Source organism: Electrona antarctica (genome assembly GCF_951216825.1).
Source record: "Electrona antarctica genome assembly, chromosome: 3".
NCBI classification, from domain to species: Eukaryota; Metazoa; Chordata; class Actinopteri; order Myctophiformes; family Myctophidae; genus Electrona; species Electrona antarctica.
In genome coordinates, this window is record NC_136808.1 from 31,140,903 (window position 1) to 31,160,638 (window position 19,736).

Consider the following 19,736-nt stretch of genomic DNA (forward strand, 5'->3'; position numbering starts at 1 on the left):
TCTAACTTTCTTTCTTTCTTCCTAACAGAAGGTCAAGATGGTCAAGAAAGAAAGTTAGAAAGAAAGAAAGTTAGAAAGAAAGACGAAACCATCTTGACCTTCTTGACCATCTTGACCATCGTCTATGTGTATTGTCGCCAGGCAACAGCAACCATATAGCCATGGGCTATAGCCCATGGTCTCGGAGTGATTTCCGTCTTTTTTTCAAATCCTCAAAAATGATGAAAAACGGCATGCCGTACACACAAACGGCATGTCGTCCGACACCATGGGCTAGTAGTAGTACTAGTAATAGCACTACTAGTTAGTAGTTGTAGTTAGCACTAGCAACAAACACACTAGCATAGATTGAGAGACTCCTGTTTTACATGTTAAAACATTAAGGACTTTATTTTAACATTTGACATCTCACTATTACAGCTAACCAATTGGACCACATTGAATGCAAGCAACATCCTGCTACGATGGGATAGAAAACCAGCAGTACTGTCCAGTAGTGTCCTTGTAGGATTAGACCAAGTATTAGAGGTCCTGGTAGGACAGAACACAAGCTGTACTAGAGGTCCTGATAAAAGAGAAAACCAACACTCCTAGAGGTCCTGGTAGGATAGAACACAAGCTGTACTAGAGGTCCTGATAAGAGAGAAAACCAACACAAGAGGTCCTGGTAGGATAGAACATGTGTAGTACTAGAGTTCTGGTAGATCGTATATAAAACCAGCAGTACTAGAGGTCCTGGTAAATTACAAAACCAGCAGTACTAGAGGTCCTGGTAGTATAGAATACCAATTGTACTTGATCTCCAACCACATCCCACTTAATACTACCCTGAAGGTGTAGTACTGTAGCACACAAATCCCAAGGGTCCGACTCCTCCTAGTAGTTATTGGTAGCCATTCAGAGCAGCCCAGCCTCCATCAATGATGTGGCAACCTCCAAACACATTCCTTTAAGGTACACTCTGAAGGTGTAGTACAGGGTCACCCAGTCCTGGGTGCTGGACCAGGTGTCGGCAAGAGCAAAGCCCAGGGTTGATGGTATGAACCCCCTTCCGTACTCCACCATCCACGTGCCACCGCTCCACTGGACTGCTGCTGCCTCGCCTCCACTGTGTACGATGGTGTCACCTGGTACAGAGAGAGGGGGAGAGGGATTATTGGGGCTGCTATTTATCAATGGTGCTTAGAGTGTCTCCCCTGAGACTGGGAGGTCAGGGTTTGACCTTTGGTTTTCAGAAAACAGAAAAAAATGACCAAAACAAATTATAGTTGCTGTCAGGAGGAAAACTCCTAACTAAATTTTTGAGGTTTTTGATTATTATTTTTTGCATAAATCAGTGCTATACAACAAGTCTGTGTGTTGTTCGAAAATATTGAACCAATGGAATGTAGTAAAAAATGCTTTGGACAAACTCTCTTAACTCCTCTCTTAGACCTCAATCTGTGTGCTAAACCAGCTCTATCCCTCTCATGCAAGTAATTGACAATACATAAAGTCGATGAGGCAGTATTGCTTTGGTTTCAAAATATAAGGTTTTCTTAATTTCCTGAAAAATGTATATATTTCATTTCCTGAAAATTTTACATTTTGGAGTTGAGTGGTTTCTTCCCGACAGCAGAGATACCACCGGTATGCTATTTCTTAATAATTTCACCCAAAATTTTTAATATATGACTATTGTATTGCCATACAAATAACAGTCAGTTATGTGATATAAGATGATTAAATGACTTAGGCCACTTTGTGTTTTGACTTAGGCAATTGTAAACTTGACTTAGGCCAAATTATTTATGGAGTAACTGACTTTGTCCAGACTTGAGCATTTTGTGTGTGTGTGTGTGTGTGTGTGTGTGTGTGTGTGTGTGTGTGTGTGTGTGTGTGTGTGTGTGTGTGTGTGTGTGTGTGTGTGTGTGTGTGTGTGTGTGTGTGTGTGTGTGTGTGTGTTACCTGGATAATAGACTTCACTTTTAGTGGTACCTTCCTTCCACTGTCTGAATGTTCCAGTGATGATGGTGTCTGAGATTTCAGCCCAGTATCGACCTAAAAACAAATCAAAAAGAAAGAAAACACAATATTAGCACAACTACAAGTTGTTTTACTTTACCTACATTTTATTATCAGTCCATGCTACCTACTATCTTACATCCTAACGTCGCTATATTGCGTTGTTACTCTGTTGCTAAATTGAACATGGTGCAAATTCGCATATTGACATGAAATTTAAATATTTTTTTTTCACTAATGTCTCATTCTTTCAAAGTCTGACTTTTCACAGTGAATGTTTATTTAGGTTTTTAACCTGAAATCAAGATCACAGAATAAAATGGCCAATTTCTGGGCTTGTGGAAACAGATTAATTAAGTTAAACGGTTTATCTACTCGCCCTGGAGTGTTGCATACATAATGCCATCTAGCAAATGATCTTAGCAATTATTCTATTGTTTACCATTTAGATTAATCAAATAATCGAGTACTGTTCATATATACAGTATGAACGTACGTACGTCTGAAATCCACATAACTAGAGAACCGTTCGCCCCACCGACTCAAATTTGGCACAGGCGTTCCACACCACAGTATAAACTAATCGATTAACAACTTAAGCCCTATTATATACTGTTATTTCCGAGGCATCTAAACAAGTTTGGTATGAATACCAAATCTCTTGTGAACTTCTATCTCTGTACCATTGAGAGTGTTCCGACAGGCTGTGGTTGTGGTTAAGGAAAATCATTGGCACAGTTCTGTTTTTGCTCCTTCCACCTAAAACATGTTACCCGAGCATCAAATCACACCACCTGTTTCAGTAAGTTTCTTTCCATAGGCAGCCAGATTGCTAAACGCACCCAATTGTACCACAAATTTTGGTATCCACTACTGAATATTGTGCATTGTGTACTGTGAGAGAGACACATGCAGAGACAATGTATCTCATTGCCTTATAATACAGATGAAAATAAAGTTTAACTTGATTTAATTTCAGTTTACAATTGTTAAAGAGCTACCCATAACCTGCAGTTATAGAAATAATAAGAAAGGAGGGGGAAATCGTTAAAACTTCAAAACAGAGCTGTAACAAACAAACGCAAAAAAAGTAACTTGAACTACTCACCAGAGTGTCCTGCAGTGTCCACTGCTGTACCAAACAGTAGTACATATTCGGTCAGAGAGGCGTGCAGGACGCACATAGAACCCATCCAGCCCCCTGCATTCACAAACACCCACTGCAGGTCTTCATCTGGTAGAATATGACCTGGGTACCTGGTACAGTACAAGTTCTTTAGTACTACTAGTAGATCACCTGGAATGTTCTGATGACCTCTGAGGTAATCTGGGACAGGTCTGCTTTATGTCCCCAGAACCAGAACTAGCACCTTTATCCAAGGCGCTTTACGGAAATTGTGCATTACATTTACCCCTTTCATACACCAATGGAGGAGGACACCATGCAAGGCACAAAACTGCTCATCGGGAGCAATTAGGCTGGGGTTCAGCGTCTTGCTCCTTCGACACTAACACAGGGGGAACCCAGGCTCGAACCCCAAGCGGCCACTGAGCCACTGTCACTTAATGTTTTAAGTAAATTGAATTGTCTTATTGTTGAAATGTGCTAGACAAATTAACTTGCCTATGTTAAAAGGGACAAAGTATAATAATATAATATAATAATAATACTTCTTCCTGAGTTCAACAACCACTTTGGAGAAGGCCTCGTCGTGATCCTGACCTGCAGAAAGAAAGAAAGAAAGAAAGAAAGAGTTAACACTACATGTACAGTGATGCAATTGTACAATTATGTTGAAAGGATAACACAGAAAGCCCTGAGGTCTTGTTTCCATTGTGGTCTTATCTTTTATGTATTCAATTCATCAAGATATTTAAAGACATACAATAACATAACATACATACAATGAATAAATCAACACTAGCTTGGAGCAATACAATACTAGGAGCAATACAAAGTATATGTACAGAAAACATGGATGCGGAGGGGGTCCATAGACAAGTCTTCTAATTTAAGCTTGGTGTCAAGTTTAGAAGACTTGTCTACAACAGTTGCGAATTGCAGGCAGTGAGTAAAAGAGACAGATACAAGTTAAGTCGTAGTTCTTATGCTTTGCCACTAGGTGGTGGTGTAACATAACATTCATAACATTATCTACTAATAATTCAACAAGGATTAGATTTTGTATTGGGGGTAGGGTTTAAAAGGGATAGTGGGCTAAACGCATAGAGACAAAAAGTAATATTAGTACTCCAAGCAGCAGCAGCAGCAGTAAGTAGCCTAGCTAGTACTAGATTCTAGAACTTAAGTACTAATAGAAGAACTTGAAGTAATAGCAGCAGCAGTATCTCTCACCTGCGTACCGCCGGGCGAGTTCTGCGACGTCTTGTCCATTGAACAGATATGACTTGTTGTCCAGCCAGTAGCGCACCGGCCAGACCAGCAGCGCGACCAGCAACAGCACTTTAAAAAGCACTGAGGCTATTTTCTTGAAGCACATGGTTTCCTTCCACAGGACGGTTCCCACCTCGGAAGTGTTGAGGATAGAATTCCACTAGTCTCGCGAGCCAGACTGTCGCTTGAGTCGCCTCCCACAATGTTCTAATACTCTATGGTTCTAATGCTTCATTGGACTGGGAGATTGTGGAATAGTTGTTGTCTGGTTATGATGATGTGGTCCATAGTCTAGTATTTTATTGTGAAGTCCTGAACCGGAAGGGGAGGTTTTCCTGTTATTTTGTTTTACTTGACACTTGAAATTAGTAACTATATTAACTAATGTGAAGTAAGAACAAAATTGACTGATTTGATGTTATTTAAATAATAATAATAATAATAATAATAATAATAATAATAATAATTAAAACATAACTCAAGTGAAGGTGGCACCACTATTTAAAACCATTCTTCAGGTACTTTTATTTGACTGGCTTTTGTTTCGGGAAGGACATAAATAGAGGACGGACCACAGGGAAGTTTTAAAGAGAATTTTAAGATCCTTGTAGTTGTAGTATTTCGTAACGTGTACTTCTACTGGTAACGACACCTTTCATCTTTGGGTTAACGAACATCATGAGTAAGGAAGGAACTACGTTTGATCCAAAGGGTATGTTACTGTTACTATTACTTTACTACAACACCACCACCACTATAGCCTACTACTACAGACACACAGTTAACGTGTAGCACCATTTCTATTAGTATTATTTCATAATAATTTATTTTATAAATGGGGGGGGGGGGGGGGGGGGGGGGCATGTTCAAATCATGTACATTTTACATCATTTCCGAACATTTTCCAAAGCATACATATATTACACTTTATTTAATTGTTAATTTAATTGTTTGGGGAAAAGTAGCCAATTTAACATGATGTGCCCACAATGTTGACTGTTGAGTTCCCACTACACCTGTATTCTTCGTGAGAAGTTAAGTAGTAGTAACTATTACTACTACTTCGTGTGTGTGTGTGTGTGTGTGTGTGTGTTCAGTTCACGAGAGTTAACTCAGTCACATGCATGACAGTAAACAACTCATGACACACATCCTGCTGAGCAGGCATATTAATGAAGAGACTAGTGGTGCAAAGTAACTAACTTTTCAATAGTCCTACACTCCACTATATATATTTTTTTATATAATTTATATATTGTAATATTTTTACAATACAATTACATGTACATGACAGCTATACTGTTTACTTTGTAGTTTTAGATTTGTATTACAAAACATACATTAACCACAGGAGTAAGACCTATTTTATACTTTGTCTATTCAAAAATAACCGATCTACAAGCTCAGCTTAGATCGGCTAATTAAAAAAATGTCTTAAAATGTTGGAACACATGTTAGTACTTTTACTTTGGAACTTCAAGTATATTTTGATGCCAATACTTTTGTACTTTTACTCAAGTAAAATTAAGGGCTTTCACTTGTAATTGTAACAGGGTATTTACACATTGTGGTGTTGCTACTTTTATGTTACTACCTGTCGCCTGTCGGCCGACAATGCAAGTTGGGAGCCTAGTATACAATGTGCAGGAGGATGCTAAACGCACACCAGTCTTGGTAGTGGTGCCAGCTCACGGCAGAAACATCTAAAGAGTTAAGTCTTAAAAAGACAAGAGTGGCCGCACACACTGATAGCCAAAGAGCCGATTATTTATTTGGATGCAGAGTAGAATAGAAACCAACGTTTCGGCAGGTACAACTGCCTTCTTCAGGGTATATATACACATATATATAGAAGGCAGTTGTACCTGCCGAAACGTTGGTTTATAGTATACCTAGTATACAATACCCGTTGTCATAGCACCTGTTTTAACCGCCTGTCTATCTCTGTATCTGTCTGTGTAAGAGTGCCGAGCGGCCAAGGCGATAAATGAGTGGAGACCAGTCCAGGGCAACCTTCAATAAGGCTTCACTTCTTCCATTTTTTCCTCAATCACTTTGACAGTCATATTCAATGCAACCTGTCATCACTCGGGTTAGAGACAACTGACCTTTTATAGGGTGGGTACCCATTACCTGGTTAGCCCATACCATTCCCCAGGTAACAATAACAATATTCCCCACCCCTAGAATCACACAATGCCATTTTACATAAGCCTACTAAATGTATATGCACCCTCAATACATATTCACAGTTAGCATTTAGCATAGAAATATATACACACCCAATACATGATTACATTCATTATAGTCCATCCCAATCTCCCCTTCTATCCATTTCCCACTTGGTGTCACCCTCCCGGAACTATAAAAGGGGTGCCTATACCCAGAGGGAACTCTTTTGCCCGAACACCACCCTGAAAGGAGGATGAGAATAAACAGAGAGAAAAAAAAACTGAGCTCATGGTCATGGGTCCCAAGACGCAACTTGAGAAGATAGGACATTTTCTTCTCCAGGTGGATGGCTGTTCCATCTCTCCATCCCCTGAAATTCGCAACCTGGGTGTCATCCTGGACTCTACCCTCTCCTTTCAATCCCACATTAAATCTGTTACTAAATCTGCCTTCTTCCACCTCAAAAACATTTCCGGACTCCGACCCTCACTCCCAGACTCTGTTGCAGAAACCCTAATCCATGCTTTCATCTCCTCCCGGCTGGATTATTGCAACGGTGTTCTGCTCGGCCTCCCCAAGAAGTCCCTTGACAGATTGCAGTATGTGCAAAACTCGGCTGCCAGAGTGCTCACCCGCACAAAATGCTGGCAGCACATCACCCCCACCCTCAAACACCTCCAATGGCTCCCGGTTAAGTTCCGCATAAACTACAAACTGCTCCTCCTCACCTACAAATCCCTCCATGCCCTTGCCCCACAGTATTTGACAGACCTCCTGAAGGACTACACCCCTGAGCGGAACCTGAGGTCTTCTGACATGGAACTCCTCACCATCCGTCACGCAAAAAGGCGGACCCTCGGCGATAGAGCCTTCTATGTGGCAGCCCCTGCCCTCTGGAACTCTCTCCCCTTGGAGATTCGCCAGACTCACATTTGTTCACTCTGGCTTTTGGCAACTAGTTTGTTTGTTTTATTTTTTGTTTTGTAAAGCGTCATTGTTTTCTTGAAAGGCGCTATATAAATCCAAGTTATTATTATTAGAGGTAAGTTTAGACATCAGATATTTACATTCCTTCTTCACCAGTCTTCTCATTATACTGGTCAATTAGAAAGTATCCTGTCCTATTTTATTCCTAAACTGATGTGCCTTATATCTGTTCATTTGTAGGTGTATGATGAGATCGGCACGTCCGCCCCTTCAAAGAATCACAGACAACTCAGTGTCCCCCCTGCCTAACCCTGAGTTGCCCGCACCCCCCCTTAACTTCAATAAATGCATTTGTTACAATTTGTGTCCTTATTTACATTATACCATACATGTAGAATTGTGTTCGCATATGCATTAGGTATAGTAACGGTGTCCGCCGTTACAGTCTGTCTGAAGAGTGCAAACTGAACTGAGGGGTTGAGAGAGAGAGATAAATAAACTACTACATTGCCTTTATTAGGCAATGTAGTTACATTTGAAGTGTTACAGTTGCATTTAGTTACAGTTGAAGGTGTGTGGATTCATTTGAAAAGTCAAAAATAGTTCTGTGTGAAAAGCTTGTTATACAAAATAACAGATACCATTAACTTAGTCAAAGTGATGTGAATATTCAAGCTGTAAAAGCAGATAAGATTAAGGTGGGTTTATCACCTGGAAGTTTAACTACAAGATTAGGTTAACCTGGTAATAATAAAATAAAATAAAGCGTTCTATAACTCTTGAACTGTAGGCTTTTCAATCCACATCTTTTTTCACTAGATTCTGTGGGGTGTTTTGTTTTGTTTCTTTGAAGACTTCGAGGGCCGGATTGAGAGATGGTCAATGTGTGTAGTAGTAGTAGTAGTACTGATAATTGTAGTAGTAGCAGTAATAGTAATAGTTGCTCTACTAGTACTAACTCATATCCTCTATACTTCCAGAGCACCAACATTTGCGCTTCAACCCCCTGAGGGGTTCTTGGGTTCTGGTGTCAGCCCACCGGGTTAAAAGGCCCTGGGCCGGACAGGTGGAGGATTCCCCTGGGGAGAGTGTACCCCGTCACGATCCCCAAAACCCCCTCTGTCCTGGAAACACCCGTGCCAACGGAAAGGTGCTGATGCTGCTGCACTGCTGGCAATTATAACACACGTAGTCATACTAGTACTACTAGGCCTATCACAATTATTACATCATCTCCTGATCACTTATCAATCAATTATTTGAGATAATCACAATTATTATTTGTATAATTGCCATAATCATCATCATAATTTCCATGTTGAATAATGACATTTAAAAAAAAAATATGTGTGTGTGTGTGTGTGTGTGTGTGTGTGTGTGTGTGTGTGTGTGTGTGTGTGTGTGTGTGTGTGTGTGTGTGTGTGTGTGTGTGTGTGTGTCTTTTTGCCCTCTCTCTCTCTCTCTCTCTCTCTCTCTCTCTCTCTCTCTCTCTCTCTCTCTCTCTCAAGGTAAATCCGCAATATGAAAGCACCTTTGTCTTTGACAATGACTTCCCTGCTTTGCAGACAGATGCCCCGAGTCCAGGTGATATACAGTAATAGTAGTAGTAGTAGTAGTAAGATAAGATAAACCTTTAATGACCTCGAGGGAAAAGTCAGGTGTCACGGTAGCAACAGCAGTAAGAGTGAAGAATAGGTAAAGCCTAATTTATTCTCTGTCGCACAACAGTAACAGCAGACCTACAAGCTCACACGTCAGGCTTAAGAGCCAATAACAAATTAACAATATAAGATTTTTTTGTTTAAATAGTTAGCCTTAGACACAAAACATCATTCTGCACAGTGTCTCTGAATGACTGAGTTATGACTTGATTTACCTGACCTAACATGTGTAAAGTCTATGAATAAATAGAAGATAATTTACAGTCTAACAAGGAAATTGTGAATGGTAGACTATAAATTGTACTTGTATGGCATATATATATATATATATATAAACAAATTGAATAATTGCTATATTAGTTTCATTCCATAACTACATAACTGCGACCTGCAGGCAGAGGTAGTGTCTGCTGCTGTGCTGCAATATTAAGACATGATATATTGAAAACAGGCTGAGGAGGGACATAATTGGCTAATTTTACCTCATGTCAATATGCTGTTGTGTATCCCTATGAAAAAGGTTGGACAGGCCTCTTATACAGTACGTTTTTATTTTGTTTTGCAAAGATTGGGCACAGAAACAACAGTTAATTCATCACCACGCTCAGGCAATCTGGTGCGTCGTCCTAATTAAAGTCGACAACACTAATTAACGCACTAATTAACTACACCTGATTTTGTAAGTGCATGCATGTTTCTAAATGCATGAATGTTTCAGAGCACACGTGAGTTTTCTGTGTACCAATGAACAAATTCGGCTAAGAAGAATAATGTTAACTCTGATCATAAACACATTTTGTGAATGAGGCCCAAATGCATCTTTCACTGAACAAACGTGTGTATTGCAAACATTTTGAGTGGTGTTTTAGAATTACCATGCCAGTTTTGAACGTTGATGAAGCTTCAAACCGGTTCTGGGTCCAGTGTGAGCGCCCCTACAGGCCATTCATATGAACTGTCATTTCCATATTGGCCTCAATATCTCCGAAGCTGACCCCCTGCTTCAAACCAATAGGCCTATCTCACAGCCCGCTTTCCACGCCCACTTCCGGTAAATAGTGGTGTCTTTAACATGAGCATTTACACGTTTTTTTCTCTGGAGAATCTAAGTACATTTTCTAATGTAAAAATGTGACAGACCAATATTATTATGAAGCAAACAAGATGGTAAATCAGGTCGAACAGATAGAACAAACCTTACCTTGAGAAAACAAAAGTTGTAGACTTCTTAAATTACCTCTGTTAACATGAAGCGTCTATGGAGTGACGTCACGCTATCACCACTAACCCCGAAATGGGGCGTATTTAGGGGGGCGGGGAAATTCTGTGAGGCTTATTGCTATACATTGTATTTGTATTTCTGTTCTGAACTGGTCTCTGGTCTGTGTTTTAGTTTCTGGTGTGTGTGCGTGTGTGTGTGATCTTCAGGTCCAAGTGATCACCCGCTTTTCCAGTCCAAGACTGCACGGGGAGTCTGGTAAGTACTATTGAATATCAAATTATTTCTATTTGATCAAAATATTGGTGTCACATAAGTATTGGAAATGTATCCGTTTTGATCTAAATAGTAGTATTTAAAATAAAGTTTTAACTATCAATTATCTCCTTCTATCGTTACTTTTTCAATTAATCGAATAATAATCATATATGGTATTGTTTTTGGAAATGGATCAATATTGCTCAATGTTATTAAACGTGTGTGTGTGTGTGTGTGTGTGTGTGTGTGTGTGTGTGTGTGTGTGTGTGTGTGTGTGTGTGTGTGTGTGTGTGTGTGTGTGTGTGTGTGTGTGTGTGTGTGTGTGTGTGTGTGTGTGTGTGTGTGTGTGTGTGTGTGTGTGTGTGTGTGTGTGTGTGTCAGTAAGGTGATGTGTTTCCACCCATGGTCAGACATGCCCCTCCCGCTGATGAAACGCCAGGAAATCATCAAGGTGATAGACAAGTGGGCGGAGCTTGTGTCTGAGCTAGGTTCTACCTATCCCTGGGTGCAGGTAAACACAAATAATAATAATTTCATAAATTCTAAACAAAAAATACTATAATAATGTACAGGAAATACAAATAGCTGCAAAGCCGCTGTTAATTAAACATGTCCACCTAGCTTGGTGATGTTTGGATAAACTGTCATTGGCTTATGGCCAAATTTGCACCAGGCCCATTCACATGTTGGATGACTTATTATTAGTTCTGTAAACCGCCTTAGAGCATTCTGACGGACTGTTCTCTGGTGTGTTCTTTTTCCCCCCTGCAGTTTAACTATGAACTATAATAATGGAGAATACAAACTGAATTGAAGCACACTGTGTTCTGTTCTGTGCTGTTTGTTTCAGATCTTTGAGAACAAAGGAGACATGATGGGCTGTTCAAACCCTCACCCTCACTGTCAGGTCTATCCACATCATCTATAATCTATCCATGATCTATCTGTACAGTATGTACCACATATCTCTCTCTCTCTTTCTCACATAGATATAGATATATAGATATAGATATAGATAATATAGATACAGGACACTTAACGTCTTGTATACAAGTACTGTATATGCCTTTCCAAAACAGAATATCATCCGCACACCATGGATTAGACGGCACACTTGTCGACGTGTGAGGCCATCGGCATCTCAGTGCAGGCACTTGCTAGCTCCTCACAAGCCTCAAGACATTGCTGTTGGTGACTGTGGCTGCCTTGTTTTCAGGCGATGTCAACGGAGCAGAGTGTCTGAGAGCCTCTGCCTGAGGACCAAAACAATATGTCCCCCAGCCTAGGTGGGATTCCCTCTAAGGATAACGCCTCTTAGGCTAGTGTCCCTTATTTATGGGTTCGAATCTCAGGTAGTGAATCAAAATGAGTGGCCCCTCCAGTCTACAGTAGTAACCGCCTTAGAGATTTTTGACGAACTGCTCTCTGGTGTTTTTTGTTTGTTTGTTTTACTATAACATCTCCCTGTGATGTCATACTGTAGGTGTGGGCCAGTGACTTCCTGCCCAACGAGGCATTGACCTCTGACCGCTGTCAGAGAGAGTACTTTGAAAAGCACAGAGAGCCGTTACTACTGCAGTATGCCAAGCAAGAGGAGGAGAGAAAGGTACTACTACTGCTTCTACCACTACTAGTACTAGCTGTTACTACTGCAGTATGCCAAGCAAGAGGAGGAGAGAAAGGTACTACTACTGCTTCTACCACTACTAGTACTAGCTGTTACTACTGCAGTATGCCAAGCAAGAGGAGGAGAGAAAGGTACTACTACTGCTTCTACCACTACTAGTACTAGCTGTTACTACTGCAGTATGCCAAGCAAGAGGAGGAGAGAAAGGTACTACTACTGTTTCTACCACTACTAGTACTAGCCGTTACTACTGCAGTATGCCAAGCAAGAGGAGGAGAGAAAGGTACTACTACTGTTTCTACCACTACTAGTACTAGCTGTTAGTACTGCAGTATGCCAAGCAAGAGGAGGAGAGAAAGGTACTACTACTGTTTCTACCACTACTAGTACTAGCTGTTACTGCAGTATGCCAAGCAAGAGGAGGAGAGAAAGGTACTACTACTGCTTCTACCACTACTAGTACTAGCCGTTACTACTGCAGTATGCCAAGCAAGAGGAGGAGAGAAAGGTGGTACTACTACTGCTTCTACCACTACTAGTACTAGCTGTTACTGCTGCAGTATGCCAAGCAAGAGGAGGAGAGAAAGGTACTGCTTCTACCACTACTAGTACTAGCCGTTACTACTGCAGTATAGAGACACACGGGGACTACAAATTCCACGCCCCCAAATGAGACAGCGTCCCCACTTCTGGTCCGTTTCAACTGTGTACTGCAGCTGCCAATGCAATCCCTATGAGAGGCATCATAAAATACCCTTATTTCACTGGTTCATTACTGAGGCTGTAGCGATTTATTTTGTGTTCGAATAATGTGTCCCATATGTTTTATTTGTCCTTTTTAATGTCATATACCTGCCATCTCAATATACAACCCACAATGTACTATAATATACTCCATAAGATTGTAAAGACTGCTAGCATCGGATATATTGACGTTTCCCTGACGTATGATTTGTACGTCACGCATTAATCCTTATAAATACCGCTAGATGCGGCATTCCCCAGCGACGGATCGAGCGACCACGACGAGCGTGACAGAGTCCAGCGTTGTAAACGGTTAAACGGCCAGTCTTCATCATGCCTAAAGTGTGCTGCGTTCCTCTTTGTAAAAACAACAAAGAAAAAAACCCTGATCATGAAAAGAGACAGAAATGGCTGCACCCATCCACTAGTAAAAAAATATGTGAAACCATCCAGAAGAAGTTTGTGAACTCCACAAGTGGTGGAAATTAAGTATTCAAGTGAAGCTTATGAAGGTATATGTCACAGTGAAAATAGCCTTGAAACTTATGATAGTCAGTCATGACGCAACTTCACCCTGTCTTTATGCCTTGCTACATTTACAACGTTTAAGTGTAGGCTACATAAGCGTTCAGATTTCAAATATAAAGTGCTCATCCCCGGAGCTACGGATGTTATACATTTGCACGTTTATTAGCACCCGTGTAGTCCTTATATTGTTCAATAAAAAGCATTTTTATCCGACGGCTGGCCAATTTCTAATTTTTTCGCTATATGCTTTCAATACGTGCCCTTATCGGTTGGGAGGTGTATTGCACTCATGCATTATTATAACCTTTATAGAAAATGGTCACCGATCGGATTAAAATGCATTTTCTTGAACAATACGGGATGCACGGCTGTTAATAGCCGCCCGTTCAAAATTCTAACATCCGTGTCCCCGGGGGTGAGCACTTTATAGGCTATTTGAAATCTGAACGTTTACAAATGCACATAACTTAGCCAGGCGCTCAAAACAAGGCAAATCACGCCACGACGCACGTGAAGGACGAGCGTCATGTGAACCATTAATCTTATCCTACTGAATATGATATAGATTGACAATATCAAGAAGTCAGGCAAAATCATCTGAGGAGCATATGCTGCTATATAGGATTACACAGACTGAAATTGACTGCCTGAAAAGTAATTTATTATATTATTCTTCTTGCATGAAGCTCCCAATTCCCGTGAAATTGCAATATATGGGCTATATAAATAAATACCCCATATATTGTAATATGTATTAAAACTGTAATACATAAAATAGATTCTAATTGATATTTTATTATCTATAAACCTGGAGAATCCACTAGATAGTTGACAATATCTGGATATGTCACTCCTGGCCATTTAGTTGGGTCATTTTCCCAACTACTTTTAGGCAAATCATATGGACAAATTGATAATCCAACAAGTTTTATTTTTTCTTTGTATAAAGAATTCATATACGCCTGCATGTTCACACCATGCACCACAAATACGGATAATGTATCTTCAAACTCGGCGGCGCTTGGAACGTCACTTATAAGCGACAGGTAATCAGTCTGTCAACTCAGCTCTGCTCCGTTAACATTATGGGTAACTCATTCAAGTGGTAAATTAAATGTGAAACAAGTCATCTATTGAGAAAACAAAAAAATATGTTGACAAAGACACTTCATACATTTGGAAACATATTTTTATTCAAATCAATATAGTCTTCAGTTCATGTTGTATTATTTTAAAAGTAGGCTAACTACAGTGGAATTTCAATTGACTTCTATGGGCTGGCATGCAGTACACTGGTCTAACGGACCAGAAGTGGGGACGCTGTCTCATTTGGGGGCGTGGAATTTGTAGTCCCCGTGTGTCTCTATGCCAAGCAAGAGGAGGAGAGAAAGGTACTACTACTGTTTCTACCACTACTAGTACTAGCTGTTACTACTGCAGTATGCCAAGCAAGAGGAGGAGAGAAAGGTACTACTACTGCTTCTACCACTACTAGTACTAGCCGTTACTACTGCAGTATGCCAAGCAAGAGGAGGAGAGAAGGGTACTACTACTGCTTCTACCACTACTAGTACTTCTACTTGTACTACTAAGACTACTAATGCTGTTAGTTACTACCACAAGAATTACTGCTGCAGTGGTACTAATACTTCTATTGCTGCTGCTGTTATACTACTGTTACTGTTAATTATTGCTGGTACTACTACTTTTGTTACTACTAAGTTAAATGACGACTTTTCAACCTATCTTCATATAATTGGTCCTCACTAATGTTCATGATAAAATAGCACTTTTTTTCCAACTCTGTCTGTGTCTCATAGAAGGGCTGTTCAGTTCAATAGCCCGTCGTCCAGTGACATCATCGATGGTGAATTCAAGCTAATAGAAACTGCAGGCTTTCTATTCCTGAAAAGTTGCAATGCTATAATGGAAGCCATCGTTTTAAAATCTTGTTTTAAAAACAAATCTACCTAACGTTGATGTCACTGGAAGATGGGTTTCTGAGAGACACAGACCAAGTAGAAAACAATTGTGGTATTTTATCATGACCATTAGTGAGGACCAATTATATGAAGATTCCGACTACCAAAATTACTACTGACGGTACTACTTGTAGTACTGCTGGGACTGCTACTGCTGTTACTACTGTTAGTACTACTAATGTTAAATAGTACTACTATTACTACGGAAGAGTGGAAGGAAGAAAGCAAAGAAACGAAAAGCAAAGTAAGTAAAGGGTTTCCAGAGGAATCTAAGTGAAAATTTGGGAACAAAGACATTTCTTCCTGAGATAAGTTTGTGATTCAATCCAGATGAAATGTGATCCTTTCATAAACTAGTTTTGTGCTGACTGAGTTATGGATGTATTGACATGGATTCAAATCTGTCCCTACTTCCTGCCTCCTCAGGAGAGGATAGTGGTCCTGTCCTCTGATTGGCTGGCGGTCGTCCCCTATTGGGCGACTTGGCCGTACCAGACGCTGCTGTTGCCACGGCGGCGCCACGTGTTGCGGCTTAATGACCTCACAGCTGCCGAGAGAGAGGGTGGGTGGGTGTGTGTGTGTGTGTATTACTCAATTACATTGTGTACTTTTTACAACAGGGTTATGGTGCGTTCACCGTTCACACGGGCAGATGTAAAGATACAGTCTATCATTCATTGTCAACATGGAAGCCAGCGACGTGAAGCTAAAAAGCAAATCTGACGTTTGTAGGTGCTGCAAAACATAGAAAGCTACAAATATGCTGTGATCTTTGCAACTTTGCATATGCCTCGTGATAACGCAACATTAAGGGGCAAATTGTCTAGAAGGTCTGTGTAACGTTTGTCCACAGCAAATCTCGGAAATCACTGGAATCCCTGGACCATCCATTTCCAAATGTCTCGTGCATGCTACCAGTAGGGCAAGGAAATATATCCCCCTGGAAATTTTCCACATATTACAAATATTTTTATAATCTCAGATCCACCTTGCTGCTGGGCATGATTGATGTTAACAATATGAACATGACATCAGACATCCACAGGGAAGCGCTGTCGAAATTAGACTGTTTCTTGGTACTTGTTTGTGCTTTTATATTTTTTGATGGCACCCAATTTTGATTTCAGAGCATATCAGCTATTTCCTCTTATGGTTTGCTAGCCTGTTTTCTGTTTTTGCCGGGTACTTTGTGTTCTTATACTACTTTTTCATATCTTATCCATCTATAGATCTTGCTGACATCATGAAGAGACTTCTGACCAAATATGACAATCTGTTTGAGACCAACTTCCCTTACTCCATGGGTTGGCATGGTACAGTAACTGAGAAAGATGACACATATGTTTACTGTTTCAGAGTGATGGATGACTGACTGCATACACACAACTACCTAGTATCCAGCTTGCAAAAACCTAGTATCATCCTACAGTAGCCACCACCTAGTGTCCAGCAAGCAACCAGCTTTGATCCACTTGGCAACCACCTAATGTTCTTTCTAGAAACTACCTACAGTAGTTTCCACCTAGCAAAACTAGGATACTGCCTAAAAAACACCTAGTAGCATATGGTTATAATGTGATTCCTAGGCGGTTGCTAGGTAGTCACTAAGTGGCTGCTATGTTAGTAGCGTATAGATTTATTTTATTGCACCTTTCAGTCCACACACAGTTAACTGTACCTTCCTCTCGATCTCTTGTCTATCCATCCAATCAGGGGCACCCACCGGTGAGCATTTGAAAATGGACAACTCCCATTGGCTGCTGCACGCCCACTACTACCCCCCTCTGCTGAGGTCAGCGACTGTCCGGAAGCACATGGTCGGCTATGAGATGCTTGCCATGGAACAGAGGGATCTGACGCCAGAGCAGGTACAGAAATACAGCATCGCGGTTGTGTGCCTCTGCCAACCGTTTGCAGTCTGTCCAGACTCGTGTAGTATTATGTAGTGAAGGCTTTGAAGGAATTTCATGAACGTGATTTGTTAGGTCACTCTTAATTCTAATCACTTCTTCCTTGAGTCCAAGTGGACGTTTGTGCCTCATGTGATGAAATTCTCTTAAGGCGTTCCTGAGATATCACATTCCCTAGAACAGGATGATTTGAGTTGACATTACCAACAAAATCATGATCATAATTTAATCCTATTAGAAAAAACATAAATAGCAAAATAATTATTTAGATATATTCATTTATTTTTCAGGCAGCGGAGAGGCTGAGAGGTCTGCCCGATGTACACTACAGGAACAGGGGAATGGAGGAGAGGATGATGGAGGGATGAAGGGGAGAAGGAGGAATGGAGCAGAGGGGAGAATGGAAGATAGAAGTGAATAGTTATATATAACTGGATTACTTTCAATGAAATAATACTACAAGTTCAACATTTGTATTTGGTTTATTATTTCTTTGTTGTAAGAAATAATGCATTTTGGGACAAAGATACAGCTACTGTACTATCATACTATCACACAGACATGGACTTCTACACTGCTGCAAAGACGGCCCTCATTGGAGCTTGTGGGGATTGGCTGATGGACTTGGTGGGGGGAGGCTATGGTTTAAGGATGTACAATAAATACAGACATACAGACAATTCTGGCATTTCTTTTTTATATACATATACATGCTTTATTTTATCATTTTATATGCATATATTGTTGAAGATGTTTGTTAGAAAATCAATACAAACTGTCAGAAGGAAAACGAAAAAAAGGAAAATAGACAAAAGGACTGACAGGAGATAAACTGGGCTGCTGATTGTTATTATAGTCATGCCTCATGACGTGCTCCATATATGGCCGTCTCCATATGTTGATCTGACCTCATCAAACCATGTACACTCAAGACACGCTATATATGGAGCGTGTCACGAGGCTTGATGGACTGACCACCATATATGGAGCATGTCACGAGGCGTCGTGATCTTCATATATGGATCTATCTATCTAATCTACGACTGACCTCACTGACACTAATAGTTTAACTCCTGCTTCTCAACTGTTCCGTATTAAGAGCTCTGTTGTTTCAGGCCCGAAAACGTCGATTAAAAGAAAATCCATATATGGGCATTCCCAGACGATGCCCTATACAATCCCTGTTATGCCCATATATGGAGATCCCTGATGTCATCAATTTTAAGTCCATATATGGGAATGTCAATATATAGACAAATTAGACATATTGTGACAGTCTCATGATAATATATTGTTGCCGTGACGCAAGTCACACAAATGAACCAAGTTGGTACAACACATATCCATATGTGGAGCTGACTATCATCACCTGGATCTCCATATATGAAGAGCACGACACTGACCTCATCAAACCCTGGATAGCCAAAATTGGATCATCACCTACATCTGCATATATGGAGCCGGCCAGCAACTCTACATCTGAGTCTCTGACCTCACTGACACCAGATTAATTAATACTTTAATTCCTGCTTCTCAACTGTGCCGTATTAAGAAGCTCTGTTGTTTCAGTCGCTTCTCGCCCTCAGGGCGTCTTACTGGTTATAAACCAGTTAATACAAGTTTGTTGGATATTTTGCAAGTCAAAGTCTACGACCCCATTTACACTTGTTATTTATTTTCTTTATAATTTTTATCCCACGATTTTGTAACCCATTTTTCACCCCTGTGTCAATTATCTAATGTGATCCTGGGCTCTACACACCCTCCGCCAACCTAGTCCCCATATATGGGGGACATGGGGAGAGCAACGGACTTGAACTCATGCTTCCTTCATGCCTGAGTGTCCAAGTTGCTCCTTTACACCTGACAGGGGAGTTTCCCTGGTTGGACGTAGCGCGTGGAAGGAACACATTATTCCAACCAGTTCCTTTTCCCTCCATCAGGCGCCCCGGCTGGCCAGGGGGAGGCAGTTTAGATACCAGGATTACGGCATGTTTTTTGTGAGGGTACCTACCCTATAGGGGACACGGGGAGAACATGCAAACTCCACACAGAAAGGCCCTTTCGCCAACCCCGCCTCGGGTATGGGCACTGATGACGCGGAGGAGGAAACACGCCGCCAGCACCTGTTATTAACAAGAGATCTGTATCTGGATAAGTCATCTGGATATGGGACAACACATGTATTCTAATTTAATTTATACTCCATATTAAGACGGTCTTGCCAAAACGAATTGATCTACAAGCTAACAACACGCCATGATGCGACACCCTCACACAGTATAAATTGAGTTTATGCAAAAGGTTGC

General features: G+C 40.7%; 2 protein-coding genes across 2 annotated transcripts; one reads left to right on the forward strand and one right to left on the reverse strand.

Annotated features, from left to right (window-relative positions):
* Window positions 1-362: 362 nt before the first annotated feature.
* sigmar1 (sigma non-opioid intracellular receptor 1) lies at window positions 363-4,645 on the reverse strand. Its single transcript, XM_079497036.1, has 5 exons — window positions 4,361-4,645; window positions 3,676-3,727; window positions 3,113-3,261; window positions 1,948-2,040; window positions 363-1,127 (listed from the first exon to the last, which is right to left on the reverse strand). Exons 1-5 carry the CDS (start codon window positions 4,503-4,505, stop codon window positions 898-900), a joined length of 669 nt encoding a protein of 222 aa, XP_079353162.1. The 5' UTR covers window positions 4,506-4,645; the 3' UTR covers window positions 363-897.
* A 100-nt stretch (window positions 4,646-4,745) lies between these two features.
* Window positions 4,746-18,414, forward strand: galt (galactose-1-phosphate uridylyltransferase). Its single transcript, XM_079497035.1, has 11 exons — window positions 4,746-5,111; window positions 8,479-8,648; window positions 9,007-9,082; window positions 10,588-10,636; window positions 11,018-11,147; window positions 11,487-11,543; window positions 12,120-12,242; window positions 15,944-16,079; window positions 16,747-16,830; window positions 17,231-17,385; window positions 17,718-18,414. Exons 1-11 carry the CDS (start codon window positions 5,078-5,080, stop codon window positions 17,793-17,795), a joined length of 1,092 nt encoding a protein of 363 aa, XP_079353161.1. The 5' UTR covers window positions 4,746-5,077; the 3' UTR covers window positions 17,796-18,414.
* Window positions 18,415-19,736: the final 1,322 nt, after the last annotated feature.

Excerpts from the sequence above, each read along its gene's own strand:
- galt (XM_079497035.1), top strand. The coding sequence starts at position 5,078 with ATGAGTAAGGAAGGAACTACGTTTGATCCAAAGG. Across the intron at positions 9,083-10,587 it reads GACAGATGCCCCGAGTCCAG|GTCCAAGTGATCACCCGCTT; the intron begins GTGATATACAGT and ends TGTGATCTTCAG. Across the intron at positions 11,544-12,119 it reads ACCCTCACCCTCACTGTCAG|GTGTGGGCCAGTGACTTCCT; the intron begins GTCTATCCACAT and ends GTCATACTGTAG.
- sigmar1 (XM_079497036.1), bottom strand. The coding sequence starts at position 4,505 with ATGTGCTTCAAGAAAATAGCCTCAGTGCTTTTTAAAGTGCTGTTGCTG. Across the intron at positions 3,728-4,360 it reads ACTCGCCCGGCGGTACGCAG|GTCAGGATCACGACGAGGCC; the intron begins GTGAGAGATACT and ends TTCTTTCTGCAG. Across the intron at positions 2,041-3,112 it reads GGACACTGCAGGACACTCTG|GTCGATACTGGGCTGAAATC; the intron begins GTGAGTAGTTCA and ends ATTTGTTTTTAG.